The following is a 19,421-nucleotide window of genomic DNA, read 5'->3' as shown; positions in this document are numbered from 1 at the left end:
TTCATCGTCACCGTTCCCAAGTAGAAGTAACGGTTCACGAGAGCGCGTGGATCGCTCCGTTTCAGGATGGACGATCATCCGGTCCTCATGGAACGATGGAGGCTGCGAATAAAACGTTGCCAAATCCAGCCCATTTAACCTGGGTTCCTCCGGCGCGGGTAGCTGCTGTATTTCTGCGTTCCGTTCCGGTTCAAGGTCGTCCATCTCAATGTCTTGAGCAGGCCCCTCTGCTTCTTCCATCGGTTCATCCTGAGCATGCTGACGTTCCACTCCAGATATTGGAGCGATCGTATCATCGTTCCTCGTCACATGGATGACCGTTCCTGAAGCTTGCGGACTGCGTGTCATAGATTCCGGCCCACCTCACGCTCGTCCAGCTTGACCTGACCGTGTCACCTTGACCTTCGACGCATCCATGTCGTACACACGATATCCTTTCACGTTCTCAGCGTACCTCGAGGAACGTGCACTTGAAAGCTCTTGGGTTCCAGCTTCGTTCTCATCACGTCGTCCACATGAGCGTACCCTTGTGACCCAAAACCACGTAGGTGTTCTATCCGTGGCTTCACCTGGAACGACAGCTCGTACGGCGTGACATCAGAGTTTGATGTGCTCGTGGAACGGTTGATGAGATACACTGCAGTACTAACCGCTTCCGCCCACCACTGCGTCGACATAGACTTGTAGTGCAGCATGCTTCTTGCCTTCTCCATGATGGGTCGGTTCATGCGTTCCGCCACTCCATTCTGCTGAGGGCTGTATGGAACGCTACGCTGATGCACGATGCCGTTCCGTTTGCATAGTTCCAGAGCTGTCTTGTTCACGAACTTCGTTCCATTATCGGAACGAAGACATTTTAGACGTTCCCCCCACTGTGTTTCGTACAATGCCTTGAACTCCTTCAGTTTGCTGCCGACCCTCGCTCTTGCTCTTCATAAAGTACGCAACGACAACGCTTGGAGTAGTTCGGCTACGAACGTCAGAACATATTTGGCACCACCCTTTGAGATCGTTCTCATTGGGCCCATTACGTCCGTGTGTACTAGTTCCAACACACACGTCGTTCTCGTTAGCGATCGTGACGGGAACGTCGTCACGGTCTGCTTTCCCTCCACACATCCACCGCACAGAGTCTCGTTCCTATTTGTCACATGTGGGATACCAATTGTAGAACGTTGAGTCTTCGTCAGCGCGTCCTTGTTGGGGTGACCCATGTGAGCGTGCCAAAGCCTCCACTCGCTGTCAGGACCGGCGTATTGGAACGAAGTGTGCCTCCTCCTGCTGACAGTCCAGCAGGAAAGGCCTTACCGACCTTCTTCCCTGACGCTATCGCAGCGTTCCGTTCCCAAAATTACACAACTGGAACGCTAAAACTCCACGCTCATGCCTCGTTCCGCGAGCTTCCCGACCGACAATGACCGTCTATCAAGCCCCGGAATGTGGAGCACGTCCACCATTCGGATGCGCTTACCGTCCAAACCAGTCAACTTGACCGTTCCGGGTCCTGCGACGCGCAGCTTCTTACCATCTGCAATCGTCACGTTGATGCCACTGTCTAGTGCCTCGTACCCAAATAGGTCATTCCGGTAGGGGGTCATGTGCGACGTCGCACCACTATCAATCAGCCACTCGGCCGAGCGCTCCCCACCAACCGCAAACACTGCATCTTCTTGACTGCTCTTCTTCGCAGCAGGACAGTCCCGCTTCATGTGACCCACTCGGTCACAGTTGAAACACTTGCCCTTGAAACCAACGTTCCGTTTCGGAGCGTTCCATTTTCGATCGTTCCGATTTTGACCGTTCCCTCGGCCGTTCCGGAACTTGCCTGCGTTTCGATTCACTTGGAACGCCTTCTCCGTGGTTCCTTCTTCTCGAGTCGCTCGTACTCCTTCAACAGCTTTTTCTTGGCCTCGATGAGCGTCACACCCTTGGCGTTCTCCACGATAGACGAAATGAGCTCGTACTCATCGGGGAGGCTGCTTAGCAGCACCACCAGCTGGCGTGCCTCGTCCATGGGCTCTCCTAGCTTCTGCAACCCGACGATCAGCTCATCAAACGCATCCAGATGCTTGACCATAGTCGATCCACTTTCCATCTTGAACTCGTGGAGGCGACGCGTCATCGTCACGCGGTTGTGGAGCGTGGTGCGGTTATAGAATTCTCGCAGCGTTCCCCAAGCTACTATGGAACGAGTGGCCGACCGAATCTTGGTCTGAGGCTGGAGTTCCACTCCCTGAGCGATGATGCCGAGCGCCTTGGCATCATTGACGAGCCACGCCTCGGTGATCGTTCTCCGGCTTGACGGCTTCAATATGCGCAAGCAGGCCCTTCCTGGCTAGCGTCATGCACATATTGTACTCCCAGTGGAAGTAGTTCCCACTCCCTAGGAGGACTTCGGCGCGCTTGGTCGTCGTCGTGTTTTGGAACATTCCGGTAGAGTTGAGCGTTGCGGCTGTTAACCTGTTGTTGTTGTTAAAGGCAAATGCCGAAGTGAGTAGATGAAATCTGTCCTCTAACCTTCAGTGCTCCTGGCCATCCACCAGATTAACCGGTTTGGGACCGGTCCAGTTTGGAACGTCACGCCTGATAGCCGAACCGTGCAGAGTCGGTGCATATCAACAACCCATACTTAATACCTCTTGCTAAATATGCAGTTGTTAATGGCCTTAAAGGTCTTTTTTCACCTAAGATGTAATAAATATTATTTTTATTCTTATATGATTTTTTGTTATATTTTTTATAAGAATAAGAATATTTATTATCTTTTTGATTAAAATGCTGTTTATTAAATTTTTTATTTTTTTTTCAAAGGGCTTAACTCTCAGCGCTCAATCCTCATGACTCTATATTAGCCAAACGATCTTTTAATTTATCTATCTCACCCAGAAGATGCTGAATCATCTTCACATTATAAGCCGATATTCGACTGTAATCAACGTTGAGCTATTGCTTAGCTGGTTCAAGGCTTGGGTCTTCTCCCCCTTCAATATCATCTCTGTAAAAGATCGATATCAAATCAGTTAGATGGGCTGAGACCAAATCCTGAGCTATGAGACCGATTTCTTGTCCAGGCTTGTTTTTCCGACTCGATCCAGTCATAGAGCTTGACCTCACAGCTATCGTAGAGCCGCTTCACACGATCAATTGGGCATGATTGAATATTCTTTTTAAGGCGTCGATCCGACGTCATCGCCATGGCTGTACAGGCAATGTATCCTCCGAATATACCCGCTACTGAATATGTGATCGGGCCAAGAGCGGATTCTGTAGCTCCACTATCTGTTCTGAGGCGATACACTGTCGTTCCGCCTGCTCCAAATACAAAAATGTTGCTGTCAGGGACGTGCAGCGGAGCTGAAGGACTTGTAGTACCAAGACCAAGACGACCTGTGGTAGTAAGAATCATCGACGTCGAGTTATTGACCCCAAATCTGAGGTCGTTGTTTGTGATGTTCCCGATCCATGACGCGTTCGCTGTGGTTGATCGATTGCCATTATGGACTTGGATCTGGAATTGAACAGGAGTCGTATTCGCGGTCAGAGTCATCATTCGTGTGTAAGAACCATCAAGAAAGTCCAATCCACTACCAGTAATCGAGAAATATTCATTCGTTGCTGTAGAGTTGATCCCAAGCTCTGTCAGCGATCCTACTGTTGTTATAGCTGATTGGTTTCCATACGCTAAAAACCCATTGATAACGCCGAAGCAGCTGATATCCCCACTCGTTGACAGATTATTGAGCGAGAGGGAAGTCGGAATAGATGTTAAAAAGCTTGATAGGTCATAATACGTCGAGCCCTGGCGCAAGTTCGTGCAGGTCAGAGTAGTAGCCGTTACCGAACTTAGGCCTCCGATATTCGAGCTTGCGTCGCATAATAGGAATTTATTTGGCGTTGCGGTACCAAAACTAACTCCGTTTATGTATTCAAGAAGGCCCAAATCGTATGTAGTCCCGTTCTGGCGATATTCTCGACAATCGATGTAGCTTGAAGTGCCTGATATCGATATCGAGTGCGATGACCCACTGAACGATAAATTTCCACCGATCGTAAGAAAGAGCCGAGAGACGTTATATTTGGTTGGGATCCGGTTTGTAGCGTTCCAGTAATAGTAAAAGCTCCAAAGCTATTAATTCCGCTGATATTGCCGGACGAATCGAGAATCAAAGTTTTGCTGTACGAAGCAGTTCCTGCTATTACTCCGCTAAGGTAGCCCATCCTGTAATCATCCTTGCTCAAATATAGTGTCTGCGCATAATCGTATGTTAGGTAACCACTCGAGTCTAACGAAAGATAGAATGAAGGATTATAAATGGATGATTGAAATGTAGGCTGTGGATATGAAAAACCGGAGCTCATTTTGTTTAATCCTATATAGATCAAACAATTTTAGTCATGAGTGCTATTCCTGACTTCGGGGCTTCGATTCCGAAAAAATTCAAGTCTGCTTCGATGGGTGATATCCCCGCATTGGATATGAAAGCTTTGTTTAGAATGGTTGTGCTCGGTCCAAGCTTTTCAGGAAAGAACAATCTTTGTATGTTTATTCTCAAGCATTCTCCTCACGTATTTGCTCATCTAAAAATCATTGCTCGTAATCCTCATCAGGAGCTTTATGAGTATCTCCGGGAAAAGTTGGAAGGATTCATCACATTTGCTGACCCAGATAGCCCTCCTAAAGTAGATCAGGTGCGTCATACTCCATTAAGCTCTAACAAACCGGAGCTTGTTATCATCGATGACTATAGCAATGATAAACTACTTCAGAAAATTATCTTCTCTCATTACTATACACGTGGGCGACACTTAAAACTCTCAACCATATTCCCAAGTCACAGCTACTTTGCCACTGATAAGATGATTCGGTTGAATTTAGAGTACGTAGCGATTCTAAAAGCGAATTCGAAGCGTGATTTACATATGGTTGTAAAGGATTTTAACATTAAAGGCGTTGATGAACGATCAATCGTCTATTACTACAATAAAGCCACGGAGCGCAAAGGACAGATGCTGTTCGTGGATTCAGTCAAAGGTCAAATCAGATACAACTTTGATCGACCGATAGATATTGAGCAATAACTTTAGAATATTTGTTTTGGGGGAATCAATATACATATACCATGGCAAGTTTTGTTAAACTCGATTCCACTAACCTCGTTCAAGACAATTATAACAGCACATGGAAATACAGCTTTCCTGGCAGTGCTGCCGATTTTAAGGATGTGGTATGCGCGGCTCAATCGATTTCGATGTATAACTCTGAATACAACATCGTTGCAACTCAGCTTCTGAATAAAGCCTTCAAAATCGAGGTTCCGACAGCTGGAACCACATCCAATGTATATGTTGTCCTCCCTGATGGACATTACAGCTATACCGATATTAATCGAAGCATTCCGACGGCTCTCGTAAATGCTGGAGCGTATTTAATTAATCCATTTGGTGAGAACGTTTTCTATATTTAACTAACGGAAAACAGTGTGTATTATGCTGCTCAATTCGATTTTAGCGCTACTCCAACGACACTTCCTACAGCCGGTGGCACTTGGACACGACCAGCAAGTGGGCTTTATTCGTCAGGCGGTACTGGTTTGCCAACAACAACGCGTGTCCCTCGCATCATCATTGATAGCGCCTCTTTTGGTAAAGTAGCAGGATTGACGGCTGGTACGTATCCTTCAGCGTCTGCAACGGCTTCAAGTGCTCAGCTGTCAAATACCATTCCTCAGATTCACCCAACCTCGAGCTACATCGTTCGATGCGACCTGATCAAAAACGAGTATGTTGCCTCTGGTGATATCCTTAGTGCGTTTGACCGTCGTGATGCTCAGGCAGGTCAATTAATCAGCTATAAGCCGAGTCAGTATGCTTGGATGAACTGTCATAACGGCGCGAGAACGTCCATTACAATCAGTATCTATAATCAAAACGATCAAAAGGTTAAGTTCCGTGGTACTTCTGTCTCGATCATGTTGTTGCTGAGGCCAAAAAATAAGCACTCAATGATTTTTTTCTCCCATTCCGCAGAATAGGGTGGATCTACTTTAATTGAAAAGAGCCAGCAATCATTGCTTTCTTACGTTTAGCACGGAGTGCAGCCATCTTAGCCTTCATTTCGGGCGAACCTTTAGCTGGTTTCTTAGGGACTCCTACACCATAGCGTCTCTTTACCTCACCTCGAACCGATTTGATCAGATTCTCATGCTGTGGCTTCGCTGCTTTTGATAGTAGAAACTTCTCGCCTGCATCGACTGCATCAGTTAGAATCCCCTTACGTTTAGCATACCCGAGAGCATTTTTCGCCGCCTTCTTAACATCCGCTACCGAAATACGACCACCTTCTTTCTCTACATCGAGCAAGGCTCGGACGTAGGCAGAGTTTTGAGACTCTACCGGGGTATCGCTGTCAGAGTCATATACTCCAACTCCTGTCAATGACTTAATTGCCGCACTTGCGGGGATTCCTGCTTGAGGGACTCCAAACGCTGTAGCAATAGCAGGCACTGCCGCATCCAGACCCTTTATTTCAGGAAACGCTAGCTTGGCGAAACGAGAAGTGCCGCCCCCGCAGTTCAGGCGGATGGAACCTTCTAGAACCTTCTAGAAGGTTCCACGGCCGCCCTACATCTGCATTTTTTGTATTACATACTGAATCTATGTTAAACTGAGCCTGTCGCTGATTGGCTGAAACTCTACACCTATCATATCTGATACACTCACCCTCTCTCTGGCGTGCGCGTTCCCTCAGTCTTGTCATTCCCGAAATTGCGCTGAAGGCCAGAGGTGCCGTTCCTGACGGATTAGTCCGACCCCGTGTTTACCCACGCTTGCCTTGTGCGGGCCTGTTTACTTGGGGCTTGGGTAGGTCCGTCCTGGGGGATGGCTGTGCCTCTTGCGTCTGCTGCTGCTGCTCCTGCCACTAGCTCGCCTTCCGCCGCTCCCTCGCCTCGCTCGCCGACGCCGCGTGCTCCTGCTGCAGTCCCTGCTGTTCCGGCTGCCATGGTCGATGCTCCTGCTGGTGCTGTAACGCCACCGTCACCTGTACGGGCTCCCGTTGTTCCCTCGTCGCCTGTACGGGCTTCTGTTGCTCCCTCGCCGCCTGTACGGGCTCCTGTTGCTTCATCGTCGCCTGTACGAGCTCCTGTTTCTCCATCCCCGAACGACGCAGCTGCTGAAGCTCCTGGCTCAGGTCTCATGCCTCCCCGTTCGCCTTCGTCTCCTGTTGGCTTCTCTTTGGCTGCGTCTCGCGATGCCTCTGCGTCGTCGCCGCCCACCGTGCTCCAGCAACTCATCTACGAGATCACGATCGAAGGGTTGTGTGGAGATGACGTTGATGGTGATGTTGCGGCTGATGATGCTGGTGATGATAGCGTTGCAGCTGAGGATGTTCCTTTTCAAGAGGTGGGATTGTTTAACGACGAAGATGAGGAGGACACCCAACAGACGAAGCGCGCTCGGCTTCGTCGTGGCGATGAGACGTCGGACTGGCATCCCTTTCCGCTTCCGAAAGCTCCGGAGAGACATCTAACTACGAACCATCGCAACCACTATAATCCGAATGCTCCTTGAGATTATGCGAACTCGGCTGGAATTACACGCTTGCTTGACGTCGAAGGGGAATCTCCGCACCGCTGCTATCTTGTTCAGTGAAAGGGTCGTCCGCTGCAGATGAGCTGGGTCTGGATGGAGTTGCTGGACAAGGAATCGACGCGGTACATGATGCAAAATGTCGACAAGTGGAAGGCTTCGAATTCTGAAATAACATTCATGGGATGGTACGACGTTCGTGCTAGTGCTTCCGAAGCTGGTACGTGTTTCATGGATGCGCTCCGCTGCGCGCTGTACCATCTTGGTCGGCCTAATCTAGTTACCATGGCGATGTGGGATGAGTATGAAAAAACTCGTCCCGAGGCGATTGCGTTTGGCGTATCTCGCGAAGACGTCACGGAGTTCTGGAAAACGCTTCAGCGCCAAAGTGTTCCGTTGGACTACGGCATCATGCTTCCCAATATTCTTCATGAATCCATCGGGAGTGTTGCGACTCTGAACCACTTCTTTGAAGCTTTGGTTCCGGGTACGTACTTGGTGAGCGCAGGCCAGGATGACATCGGTCACTGTTTCGTCGTAGTGAAGACTGGTCCCAATGCTCGCCTGGTCGTGCTTGATGGGTACTCGGCTGACCACGATCCACCGATGGAAGTGTCTCCTCTCTCGAACTACCTTTGGATTGAGAGTGTAAAGTGGATTAGTCGTGTTCAGCTTCAACTTGGGTACGTGTGTCGCCACGGCAAACGCACTTCGAAGACGGCGCGTAACCGGAAGAGACGCTTGATGCAGCAGTAGCTTCAACTTGGAGGGGATGTAGTACGGGAATACATGTAGGTCTTTGAGCCCCCCTTAAGTTAATTTTACTTCATCTTCTCTTTCGTTTCTTGCGCCTTGCAGTCTCAAACTCTACGAGTAGATCTGGGACTTGTGACAAGTTTTCATCCGGTTCCCAGGTCTGCTTCTCTTCTCCCACCCACTCCACAAGGAATTGGGTCCGTCGCTTGTGTGTCATCTTCTTCACCAAGCGTTTGACGATCTGGCCGATACTTCCATCAGCCAGTACAACCTCGTTGGGTCGCGACAAGCGTGTCGACTCGCTGTACGGTTTCAGCGAACCCGTATTGAATACTGGGTGAAGCTTGTTGCCAGCTTGAATGTTAAGTTCGTAAGCATGGTTGTGTATCTTCCGCACAACAGAGTAAGGTCCAATCCACTTCGGACCGAACTTAGTGGATGCTGGCAGACCAGTGTGCTTGGGGTCCAAGTGTTTGGTGCTCAAGTACACACGGTCGCCAACCGCAAAGACTTGTTCTTGTCGGTTCTTGTCGTAAACATCACGCATTCGCTCTTGCGTTTGAGCAAGTGTTTCACGGCAGCGAAAAAGAATAGCTGCTTGGCGCTCGTGAAACTCAGCGCCTCGACGACTCCTTGTAACCGTATCGAGCTGCTCCGCTGCAAGCTGTAGCGGATTCAGCGGAATATACCCTAGATCCGCCTCGAACGGTGCGAGCTTAGTTCTGGAGCTCACCGTTGAGTTGATAGCAAGCTCAGCGTTCGCTAAGTGAATGTCCCAGTCGTCTTGACGTGGACTGACGAAGCATCGAACATACTCTTCGAGCGATCGATTCATTCGCTCAGTTTGTCCGTCGCCTTGGGCCCGGTGTGCTACTGTCATGCTGAGTGACGTGCCGATAGACTTGAAGACGTGTTGCCAAAACGCAGACACGAATTTTCTATCTCGGTCGGATACAATATTCGTCGGCATACCGTGAAGTTTCCAAATGTTGTTAATGAAGAGACGGGCAACGCCTTCGGCTGTTACCTTTTGTTGTCGGCACAAAGTGGCATCTCTTGGTCAGTCGATCGACGACGACCCAAATCGAATCAACGTCACGCTTCGTTCTAGGCAAATCCGTTATGAAGTCCATGGAGATCGATCTCCAGCGCTCATCGGGAATACTCAATGGTTCGAGTAAGCCAGGAGGCTTTGTTAGCCTTGGCTTGTTTTGTCGACATGGTTCGCAGTCAGCAATGAACGTTTGGATCGACTTGAGCATCTTGGACCAGTACCAGCGTCGTGCTAACGTCAAGTACGTTCGCTCGGCACCAGGATGGCCACTGTAGTTGGTGTCATGACTCTCCTTGATTATCGATTGTCTCAACTTCACATCGTTGGGATCAGTGATTCGAGGATGGTCATCCACCGGAGACTGGTACCACAGCAAGCCGTTTGCCTCCGAATAGTATCGGTATAGCTTGTGGTGCTGGTGTTTTTCCTTTGACTTTGAGGTGCTTGTACGTCGCTGGATTGCTGCCCGGATTGTCGGGACATCTCGATCTTTGACGTAAGCACCCTTGATTCTCTTCAGCAGCTCTGAATCTGTAGACACTTGACTAAGAGCAAGACTGAAGGAAGTGTCGTTGAAGCTGGACACACTCAGGTCATGGAAATACTTCGTATCTGGCTGCAAGTCAGGTCTACGACTCAATGCATCCGCGATACTGTTCTTCGCACCTGGAAGATACGAGAACGTGGGTTGGTACTCAGCTAGAATGTCGTACCACCTAGCCAATCGGCGGTTCGCCATCTTCTGTGTGAACAATCCTTCGAGACTTTTGTGATCCGTCTCGACGATCGGTGGTTTGTCTAAGCAGTAAATTCGAAAAGCTGCTAGCGCGTGTACGATAGCAAGTAGCTCCTGCTGCTGTGTAGGATAGTTGAGCTCCGCGGATTTCATCTTTCGACTGGTATACGCAATGGGTCGCTCAACTCCGTCCACGACTTGGAATACTGCTCCACCAACAGCGAATTTGCTTGCATCAGTGCGCAGATGCATGGACTGGCTGAAGTTAGGGAGGTGCAACACTGGAGGATTACACAGTCGCCTCTTCAGCTCCTTGAAATTCTTCAACTGCTCATTATTGAATTGGGATCTTCGCGTTCCTCTTGTTCTTCTTCTTCAAGAGAGTGAACATTGTTGCAGTAAATGCTGCGTAGTCTGGACAAAATCGCTGGACGTAGCCAGTCAACCCATGGAAGCTGTAAAGTTCCTCTTGTGTTCGTGGTACTGGCCAGTCCGTGATGGTTTGTACCTTGTCCGGATCCATTCGTACACCGTTGCGTCCTACGAAGTCCCCGAGACACGGAATCTCGTCGGCACAGAAGACACACTTGGCAAGCTTGACGTACAGCTTGTTGGCACGCAGGATATTTAATGTCTTGCGCAACGCCTTCAAGTGGTCGTCGATGCTCTGAGACTTCGTGAAAACGTAGATGTCATCATAAAACGATTTAGTGTATTCCAAACCTCGGAACAGCTTTGACGTTAAACGATGCATCGTCGCTGGCGCATTACAGACTCCCATGGGCAGAACAAGATACTCCCAGAGTCCATTTGGCGCTTGAAATGCTGTGAACTTGATATCCTCTTCACGCATACGTACTTGATAGTACGCGGACATCAAATCCATAGCGGAAATCCAGTACGCTCCGGACATCGCGTCAAGAATGTCCTCCTTCCTCGTCATTGGGATACTTTGACGTACAGTGTTGGGGTTCAAGTACCGGTAGTCGTGTACAATCCTCCAGCCAACTGGTTTTCGTACACAGAAGGTTGGAGCAGCATGTAGACTGATGCTTGGACGGATGAGCTTCTTCTTCACCATGTCTACAACCCAACGCACAATCTCGCGTTGCTGCTCTGGCGATTGACGCCATTGTTGCCGATACATTGCAAGATTCGGATCCTCCACGTCAATCCTATGCTCAATCTCGCGTTTCTCGGGTAAACCTTCTGGGAGCTCAGGACGGAACACATTGTCCATGTACTCCATGAGTAACTGGTACGCGGGATTCCCCTTGAAGCTATCCCAGTCCGTATCCAGATACCGTTGTGCTTTCGCACTTCCGACGTTGTCGGGTTGATCTTGCCGTTGCAGTGAGCGAGCAACTTGCTTGGTCGTCACGTTCGTCAGAACCAACATAAAGTCAGGTTCATCGATCGACTTGGTCTTGATTCTCGGGAACTTTCGTAGTTTCTTGCGAGTGATGAACTTCGTCTGGACAACAGCCTCGTTAACGACACCGATCGTGAACATATTTTTCACGACAGTGCCTCTGCCCCCAGTACTGCTGCTATCTCCAGCCTCTCGTACAGTACCGCCGCGTTTCGAACATTCTAAGTTGTCCTTCACCGCCGAACCCTTGCCGGCTGACGCGTCTCCTGGTTGTTCGCAAACAACTCTTGGGCTCTCTTTCTGCGTTGCGTCGCAAACAGTTTCAGCCGCGGACTTCACATCCGTTTCCAGCGCGGCACCTCGACAGGAATCGGGTCATTTCGCCGATAGGCCTTTCGCCTCGACAGATCTCCGAAGCCCGGAGGCAATCACCGGTCCGCCTTCCTCGATCGGTCCACTGGTTTCCCCTGTTCGCTTCCAATGCAGAGTCTTCACTTGCCTTCCTTCGATACATCGACCTCTCCAGTCGATCTGCGGCTGCATATCCTCGAAGAATGGGATTCCAAGGATGCAGTCGAATTCGTCGGGTATGGCGTAGACGACAGCGATACACTTGTATGCCTCGCCCAACCCAGACACCAGGATTTCGAGGGGAAGTACCTCCAGTTCCGTCTCGACAATCTGGTTGTCTCCAAGTTTCACACGAATGTTCTTACCAATGAACTTCGTGGCCTTGAGTCGATGTTTCTCGACCCACTGTCTGGACACGTAGATTGTGGTTGCTCCACAGTCCAACAGCATCCTTTGGGTCGAAATGGTCGCGCCACTAACGATGATTTCCCTCTCTACGGAGAACAGTGGACGCGACTTGTAGACGAGAGGGTTTTCGCTCAGAACGTTAAGGCTGACATTCTCAAACTTAACTGATCCGGCTACGTTCTCTTCCACGACAGGACCCTCATTCACTGACGTGGCTGCCCGTTTCCCTGCTTCTCTTGCTCCTTCTTCCAAAGGAAGCAGTTGGTCTTGATGTGGCCAGGTTTCTTGCAGTGGAACAGGTACGACTTTCGGCTCGTTTCGAGCTAGTCTTCGCCTTGAAACGCCCTTTACCACGAAACGTTTTTCCCTTGAGCGACTTGTCATGACTCGGCGCGTGCTCAGTGGACGGCTTCCGCTTGTCTTGGCGAGTGTGACGTTCGCGCGACTCGTCGACGAAGTGTGTCACCTCATACTTGACCGCAAGGTCCATTGCGTCACTCAGGGTCTCTGGGTTCTCGAGCTTGACATAGCTACGCGTGCGCGGCTTGAGACCGTTCGCGTAGTATAGTACTTGGTCAAGCACGCTCATTCCTTCAACTCTGAAGATCAAGGCTGAATACTCGCCGTTGTAGGTCTCGATGTCCGCTGTCTGCTTGAGGCGTTGAAGCTTCTCGCGCAGGACAGACTGGTAATTCGACGCTTCCAAATGTTGGAGCACATGCTCACGGAAAATCCCCCACGTGTGCTCCTCCGCTCGAGTTGTCGACGACCAGTGCAGAAACCATCCGGATGCCGGCTTTTCCATTGCCGATCCGGCGATTCCAGAAAGACGCGCGCTCGTGTCTTCAATTGGAATGTTGTTGATGCGGCAGGCGTTCTCGATCTGGAACAGCCATTCGCGGACGTCTTCCCCCCTCTTGCCCGTGAACTTGGGCAGATGGCTCGGCACTTTCGTGCGGTCGGCCATCGCTTGGTTCAGCCGATCGATCTCGGCGCGTAGCTGGGCGATTGTTGGCATGGGCTCCTTCTAATCAGGTTGCTGGGACCAACAAGTGCTACCAGTATTTCAGGAAACGCTAGCTTGGGGGAGGGCGCGCGAAACGAGAAGTGCCGCCCCCGCAGTTCAGGCGGATGGAACCTTCTAGAACCTTCTAGAAGGTTCCACGGCCGCCCTACATCTGCCTTTTTGTATTACATACTGAATCTATGTTAAACTGAGCCTGTCTCTGATTGGCTGAATCTCTACACCTATCATTTCTGATACACCCTTGCTCAGCAAACCACTATCTTTTACGAATTTGAATGCTGTCGATAACCCTGATTTGATTTTACTCCAAATGGATCCTCCTTGGAGCTTCTTGTAGCCTTTCTTGATCTCATGCTTGGTAATGTCAAGTCTAACCCCACGACCCGCCTTGCGTGCCTTTAGTGCTTTCTCATACGAAGCTGGGTGGAGATGGATAACAGAGCCTGAACCCTCGAGTTGATCAGCTGTAAGACTTAGCTTACCTGTCGTGAGGGCTTTAGTCAGCTTGGGAGCTGATACATCGCTGGAAATCGTCAATTCGCGATACATTATTGCTATATTTCCTGAAACATATTTAATACAGAATTGACAAATTCAGATCTTTGAATCGATTCAATAGATTCGTCTTATTTTTTTGTTTGCAATATAGCCATAGCATGCAAAACGGACCACAATAATCGCCATAAGTGCCTTGATATTGTTTGGGATTGTATCGCCCGATGCCCTACTTCGTAGGTGCCGCTTCCCCCATTGAATCAAATAATTCTCCATCATGAACAGCCTGCCAGTGTCCTATATCGAGATTAGGCGATCTAAGTAGAACCTTTCTTCGGAAGCGGCTTTGTGATCTCATTTGACTCAAAGATAGCATCGAGATGAACCCCAATACGCTTGGCAAGCTCAATTAGATCATGATCGGATGTAATAGGCTTGACGAGTTCCATAACAATTATTTTTGATAAAGTATATTACATGCCATATAGAATCTCAACGATGTCTGGAACACAGCTTTCCGACCAATTTCTTTACCAGAGCTCGCGCAAGAGTGATCCGGAGATTAAAGTCTCCTCTGGCAAGCGCGTGCCTTTCGTTATCGATCTTAACCAGGGGTCATACCAAAACGGTGTTATTACTATCGATGCAACATCCCAGCTTAATGGAAGTGAAGGATTCGCTTCGCTCCGTGATGCCTACATTATGCTACCATACAAGGTATCGATGAAAAACACTCATGCTACTACTGCTCAGGCTAATCCTGCTAACCGTTTTTGCGTTTCGCTGAAGTGCGGAAATTGGATGTGATCGATTCGTTGAGTCTTGAGCTGAATGGTAAGACTATCGTTTCTATGGCTGACTACAAACTGTTTTGGAACAATATTCGTGCTCCGACTGGATATAGTCCTCAGTATGTTGAAAAGCATGGTGCAGAGTCTTTCCTCTTCCCTGATGCTACTCAGTCGTCGAGGTACAGTGCTACGGGCTCTTTTACTGGAGACGGGTATTCGAATAACACTGCGTTCTCCTCCTCCTTCACCGCCGGCGCTATCTCTGCCACAGCTTCAGTAGCAAATGATGGTTTTGTCAAGCGCCTTCTTTCGAACCCACCAAATGCTGGAGCTGACTCATCTACGTCGTGGCCTTCCACTGGTGCCGCATCTGCTACAACCACCATCGCTAATCAGCTGGGACGTGGCGATTTCGTGGCGGGTGGCTATGCTGCTGGCGCTATCATGGGAACGTAGAACTACATGCTAAAAATCAAGCTTGTTAATCTCCACCCGATTTGAAGGAGCTTGATCTTATGGCTAACCCTCAAGTCCGTCTTCGTTTCCAGGTTAATCAGGGTACTGTAGCTATTGATGCTGATACTTCTCGTTATATGACGCTTACAAGTACTACACTATCGAGTGGTAATACATGACCTGTAATGATTGCTTCGTCGGCAAGTAGTAATCCTATGGTTAGTGTCCTTTCAGGTTCAACAGCTGGTTCTATTGCTGTTTTGTGGGGTGCTGTCGTCAATGCGCTTGAACCTACTATTGATGGAACCTACATGCCTTTTACGACTTCTCGACTGTATATCGTGTTTGTTCATTTGGAGAACTCTCAGGCTATCATCTCGAAGCCACTAAAGAAGGTCCGCTACAACGACTGTTATGCACAGTGGTTTTACCAGCGCGCCGGTATTGGCAAGCAAGGGACACAGATTAATGCTTCTTTCGATCTGCAACTTTCGGCTTCTGTAAAGAATGCGAAGTACGTCATTCTTTTACCATTTGCGAGGCAAACTGGAAACTTTGCTACTGCTGCTGTTCAACAGTTTCAGAGTCCGTTTGATACGGCTCCTTGGACACTTCAGCCTGGTTCGAGCATTCGCAACTTCAATGTCCATATCGGTTCGACTCAATGCTTCGACATTAGTCATGACTACGATTTCGACCAATTCACAAACGAGTTCGCTAAAATTGCTGCGATTAATGGTGATCTGACTCCTGAGCTTCTGAATGGACTGCTTGACTATCAGACGTGGTCTCTAACTACCGCGTCCTTATCGCTGACGTTAGCCGCCTGACGGAGCGTGATGTACCTCAGGCTATTCAGATCCAGGGTACAAACGCTGGTTGCCAGGGAACAAAGATGCTTGTTTTGGTTGTAAGCGAACAAGAGCTCTTCTACGATCGTCTAACGGGTGAGGTTTTAGATTTTACCACGGCTTAGTTAGAATGTGTTTAGTAATTTCTGTCATAGGCAAAAAAAATTATTTTTTGTCGCTTAATTAAGTTCGTTGAGTAGTTTAGGGCATTTCTCAATTACGAATGGGTTCTTACGAAGCCAATCGATATAATTTGAATCGGTGCGACTAATTTGCTTTAGCGTCTTCCCCTTGTACTTGCTTCAACTCATCATATACGAATTATCATTGCTAAGAAACTTGGAGTGAAGGAAAATCTTGATATCCTCAGTAATATTGAGCCTGGGTTGGTTGTGCATCCATTGACAATACCCGGGATCAGAAGCATATACTTCTTCGATCGGTGTGCCCTTGTATTTTCCAAAAGTTAGTTCGTTCGACACGTTATTAGTTATGTACATAGGGTCTTATTTTTTTGAAAAAAATAAATTAATTCTGAAATTCAGACAAACCTGTTCTCAGTGGTCGAGCGGTTCTGAAACTACCCTAAGGTCGAAAAGACGTTGCTTTCGGTCGAGAGGTTGCGTCGCCAGAATACCAGCTGCCTCGGAAGAACGTTCCAGAACTGGTCTCGGTGGTAAATTACGGAAAGTAATAAAACTGCCGGCGTAATGTTCCATGTCATACTACTAACGTTTTTATCAGCTTTTCGATTTGAGTTTGCTGCCACTTGATCCGCTTGGTAACGGTAGACGACAGGAATTTTAACCGCTTCAGCCTCCAAGTCTAGATCTCTGCAATAGTCCGACAAATACCGGATAGATGACCCAAACACACCCAGATCTGCGCTTTCAGATTTGGGATCGACTGAGAGGGATTTTCTTACAACGAATCACTCACCTCCATAATAAACCAACGGACTTCATCAAGAATAGTTCCCTTTCATTTACTTTCATAGCTTTCCCATAACCATATTTAGGAGTGCAGCTTGAGTATTCTCATCGCTTAAGCCATCGGTGTCATTTCCACGGCCGAACGGCCAGTTCCTCCTTGACTTTTATTTGGATCATATTTCAATCATCACATAAATGGTCAGCTGATCAAATCCCTTGACCCTGTCGAAAGTTGATCAAATCCCTTGACCCTGACGAAAGCTGATCAAATCTGAAGTGACTCGAAATTGTTTTCGTATACAAGTCCTTCTGCATGCATTTCTATATATACAGAAATTTGTATATCTTTACTACTCTACGTAATCTACGCGTTCGTCGTTAAGGTGTCTGCACTTCCTCCAAGTTCCACAGGGACAGGGAGATCTAGTGGCTCAGGAGCTAGACGTTGCCGTTTTTTCGCTCGGGACTTTAACATATCCTCAATTCGGTTGACATAGCGTTTCGATAGAGCTTGGATTATGCCGACCAATGATGGTAGAGAAGGATGTGGAGCTGTTAGCTCCGCGTTTATCTCGCGGTTAAAACGCTCTAAAATATTATTAGTACGACTTACCATAGCAGCACCCACCTCATGAATATTTCAAACACTAGGTGTGAATATCTTCAGCCACGTTGTACAAAAATACGACCAAAATCGCTTCCTCAACACGTCCGACTACCGAATGCTCTTGGCTACACACGTGTCTCTTATCTTGTCTTTCACAAATTTGATACCTTCGTCTTTGATCTTCTCGTGCGGAATGACAGGCAGCATATCCAGACAGCCCTTACTCATTGCAATGACGACCTCACTTTCAGGGAGGCTTAGTGGCTTCATCTTCCTCCGGCAGGCCTGCTTAAAGTGAAAGTAGCAGCCGACGATATCTGCATCCGAAAATTGAACTTGTGCTGCCTTTTCCAATCCAGCCTCAAAGTCGCAGACCACCATGCTCGACTCGATTTTGTCGTCTGCAGCGACATTGACAGCCTCCATCAAATGCCAGTACGTAAATTGGGTCTTTGACGTGCACAATGTATAAAATACAGGGACGAATAGGTCCGTTGCATTCTCAAAAACCATCATTACCGCGCACTGGTAGAATGGGCGCGGGACGCACCTGAATGTCCGGTCGAGAAACAACGTAGTCTGTTTGTACTTCAGTAGCTTGATCAGATCAGGATGGCCCAACCGACTAAGCGCTCTAGTGTTGCTCCATTCATATAGGACCTGTAAAATTGAAAGAATGGCTGTGTGGTCCCCGATACCAGTGACAGCGGCGGAACCTCCACAATACCATGAAAATCTGCATCAAAGTGAGCACGTCTCGCTCGGCGAACTCGCTGGAAAACTGCTCACGTGTAAGTCCGAATTGCACCAGTGATACTTCCTCAGGGTAGAAGTCGCTGCGAATCTGCATCCAGATTCGTTCCGCCGTCAGGTCCATTCGAGTGATAGCCATCACATCAGTGGCCTCCTTCATGGATTCGGTAACAGCTACTCCAGGTAATTCCACTCTACGCCGGTCGCAAGAATGTTCACCACGACTTTGGTACCCATTTGGCTTGATATCGTAATGTAACTTTGCCTTACATTTTGTACTCCGGTAGGAACTTCACCTGTACGAAATCTTAACCTCCAATTTATGGTAACCTGTAAATACGTGACCAGCTGCATGGACAACAGTGCGACGATGATGCTGAGCACTGTTCGCGGGAACATGCGGTGTAATACCTTCAGCGGCTTCACCGTCTGCAGGATGCCCAGTAAAAGGTGAATTTAATATGGCACACTGGTGATCGCCTTCTCTACTAAAAAATATATATAGGTGATCGCCTTAAGCTGCCAGGAAAATGCTCGCTGCAGGCATCGCTAGCGTCTCGTTGAGGAGTTGAGCTTCTTCCCCGAGCTGCACGTTGTCGAGGACTGCAATCGCGCCGAGTGTAAGAGCTACAGCGACGACTTGAGCTTCGGCGTCGACTCGACCAGCTCACGTAACTTGAGCTTCTCCGACGACTCCGTCTCTGATCATGTCAACGGTACGTTGAAGACTTCGGCTGTAGCGGCAATGCAAAGAGCGCCAAGACGAACTTGTGCCGCGCCAGCGACTTTCACGGGGTTGTACAGAAGGGATCTGGTGCCTTGGGCTATATTCTCGAAGAGACGTGCGCCGACGACTTGTACTGCGGCTTGGACTGCGACCGCGACCAAAACTCCGCCGGCGACGTGGGCTTGGGCTGCGACCGCGACCACGACTATGACTGCGCCGACGACTTGGACTGTACTCGCGACCGGTCGAGTGACGATGACGTGAACTGCGGCCACGACCAGCAGAGTCTTGATGGCGCGGACCGTTGCAGTGGTCGTCGACACGCCAACAGCTTGGACTGCGGCAGTAGCGAGACTTATTCCAGCAACCTAACATACGTCACGAAGCTGAGACGCTCTGAGAGATTGGGTTTCGCATGCGCTCGGGGCTGTGCCGAGATCTCGCAGTGCTCTGGTGCCTTGCACTGCACGGAGGCGAGCAGATAGTGGCCTCGTGAAGTGGTGAAGAAGGTGCTGGAG

At 48.9% G+C, this 19,421-nt stretch overlaps 4 protein-coding genes across 4 annotated transcripts; all 4 read left to right on the top strand.

The window, feature by feature from the left end:
* Positions 1–4,494: 4,494 nt before the first annotated feature.
* On the top strand, positions 4,495–5,079 carry PITG_18529 (uncharacterized protein; the record flags this gene model as incomplete). Its single annotated transcript, XM_002997596.1, has 2 exons — positions 4,495–4,566; positions 4,609–5,079. 2 exons carry the CDS (start codon positions 4,495–4,497, stop codon positions 5,077–5,079), a joined length of 543 nt encoding a protein of 180 aa, XP_002997642.1.
* A 41-nt stretch (positions 5,080–5,120) lies between these two features.
* On the top strand, positions 5,121–6,032 carry PITG_18528 (uncharacterized protein; the record flags this gene model as incomplete). Its single annotated transcript, XM_002997595.1, has 2 exons — positions 5,121–5,422; positions 5,480–6,032. The coding sequence occupies 2 exons, from the start codon at positions 5,121–5,123 to the stop codon at positions 6,030–6,032; spliced, it is 855 nt and encodes a 284-aa protein (XP_002997641.1).
* A 1,636-nt stretch (positions 6,033–7,668) lies between these two features.
* Positions 7,669–8,105, top strand: PITG_18527 (uncharacterized protein; the record flags this gene model as incomplete). Its single annotated transcript, XM_002997594.1, has 2 exons — positions 7,669–7,977; positions 8,091–8,105. 2 exons carry the CDS (start codon positions 7,669–7,671, stop codon positions 8,103–8,105), a joined length of 324 nt encoding a protein of 107 aa, XP_002997640.1.
* A 7,396-nt stretch (positions 8,106–15,501) lies between these two features.
* Positions 15,502–16,009, top strand: PITG_18526 (uncharacterized protein; the record flags this gene model as incomplete). The annotated part of the gene is made up of 3 exons (XM_002997593.1): positions 15,502–15,533; positions 15,620–15,771; positions 15,816–16,009. The coding sequence occupies 3 exons, from the start codon at positions 15,502–15,504 to the stop codon at positions 16,007–16,009; spliced, it is 378 nt and encodes a 125-aa protein (XP_002997639.1).
* Between the last annotated feature and the right edge of the window lie 3,412 nt (positions 16,010–19,421).

This window comes from Phytophthora infestans, genomic scaffold (genome assembly GCF_000142945.1).
Source record: "Phytophthora infestans T30-4 supercont1.69 genomic scaffold, whole genome shotgun sequence".
Classification (NCBI taxonomy): Eukaryota; Oomycota; class Peronosporomycetes; order Peronosporales; family Peronosporaceae; genus Phytophthora; species Phytophthora infestans.
The sequence above is the reverse complement of the archived record's forward strand: the minus strand, read 5'-3'. Positions and strand labels throughout refer to the sequence as shown.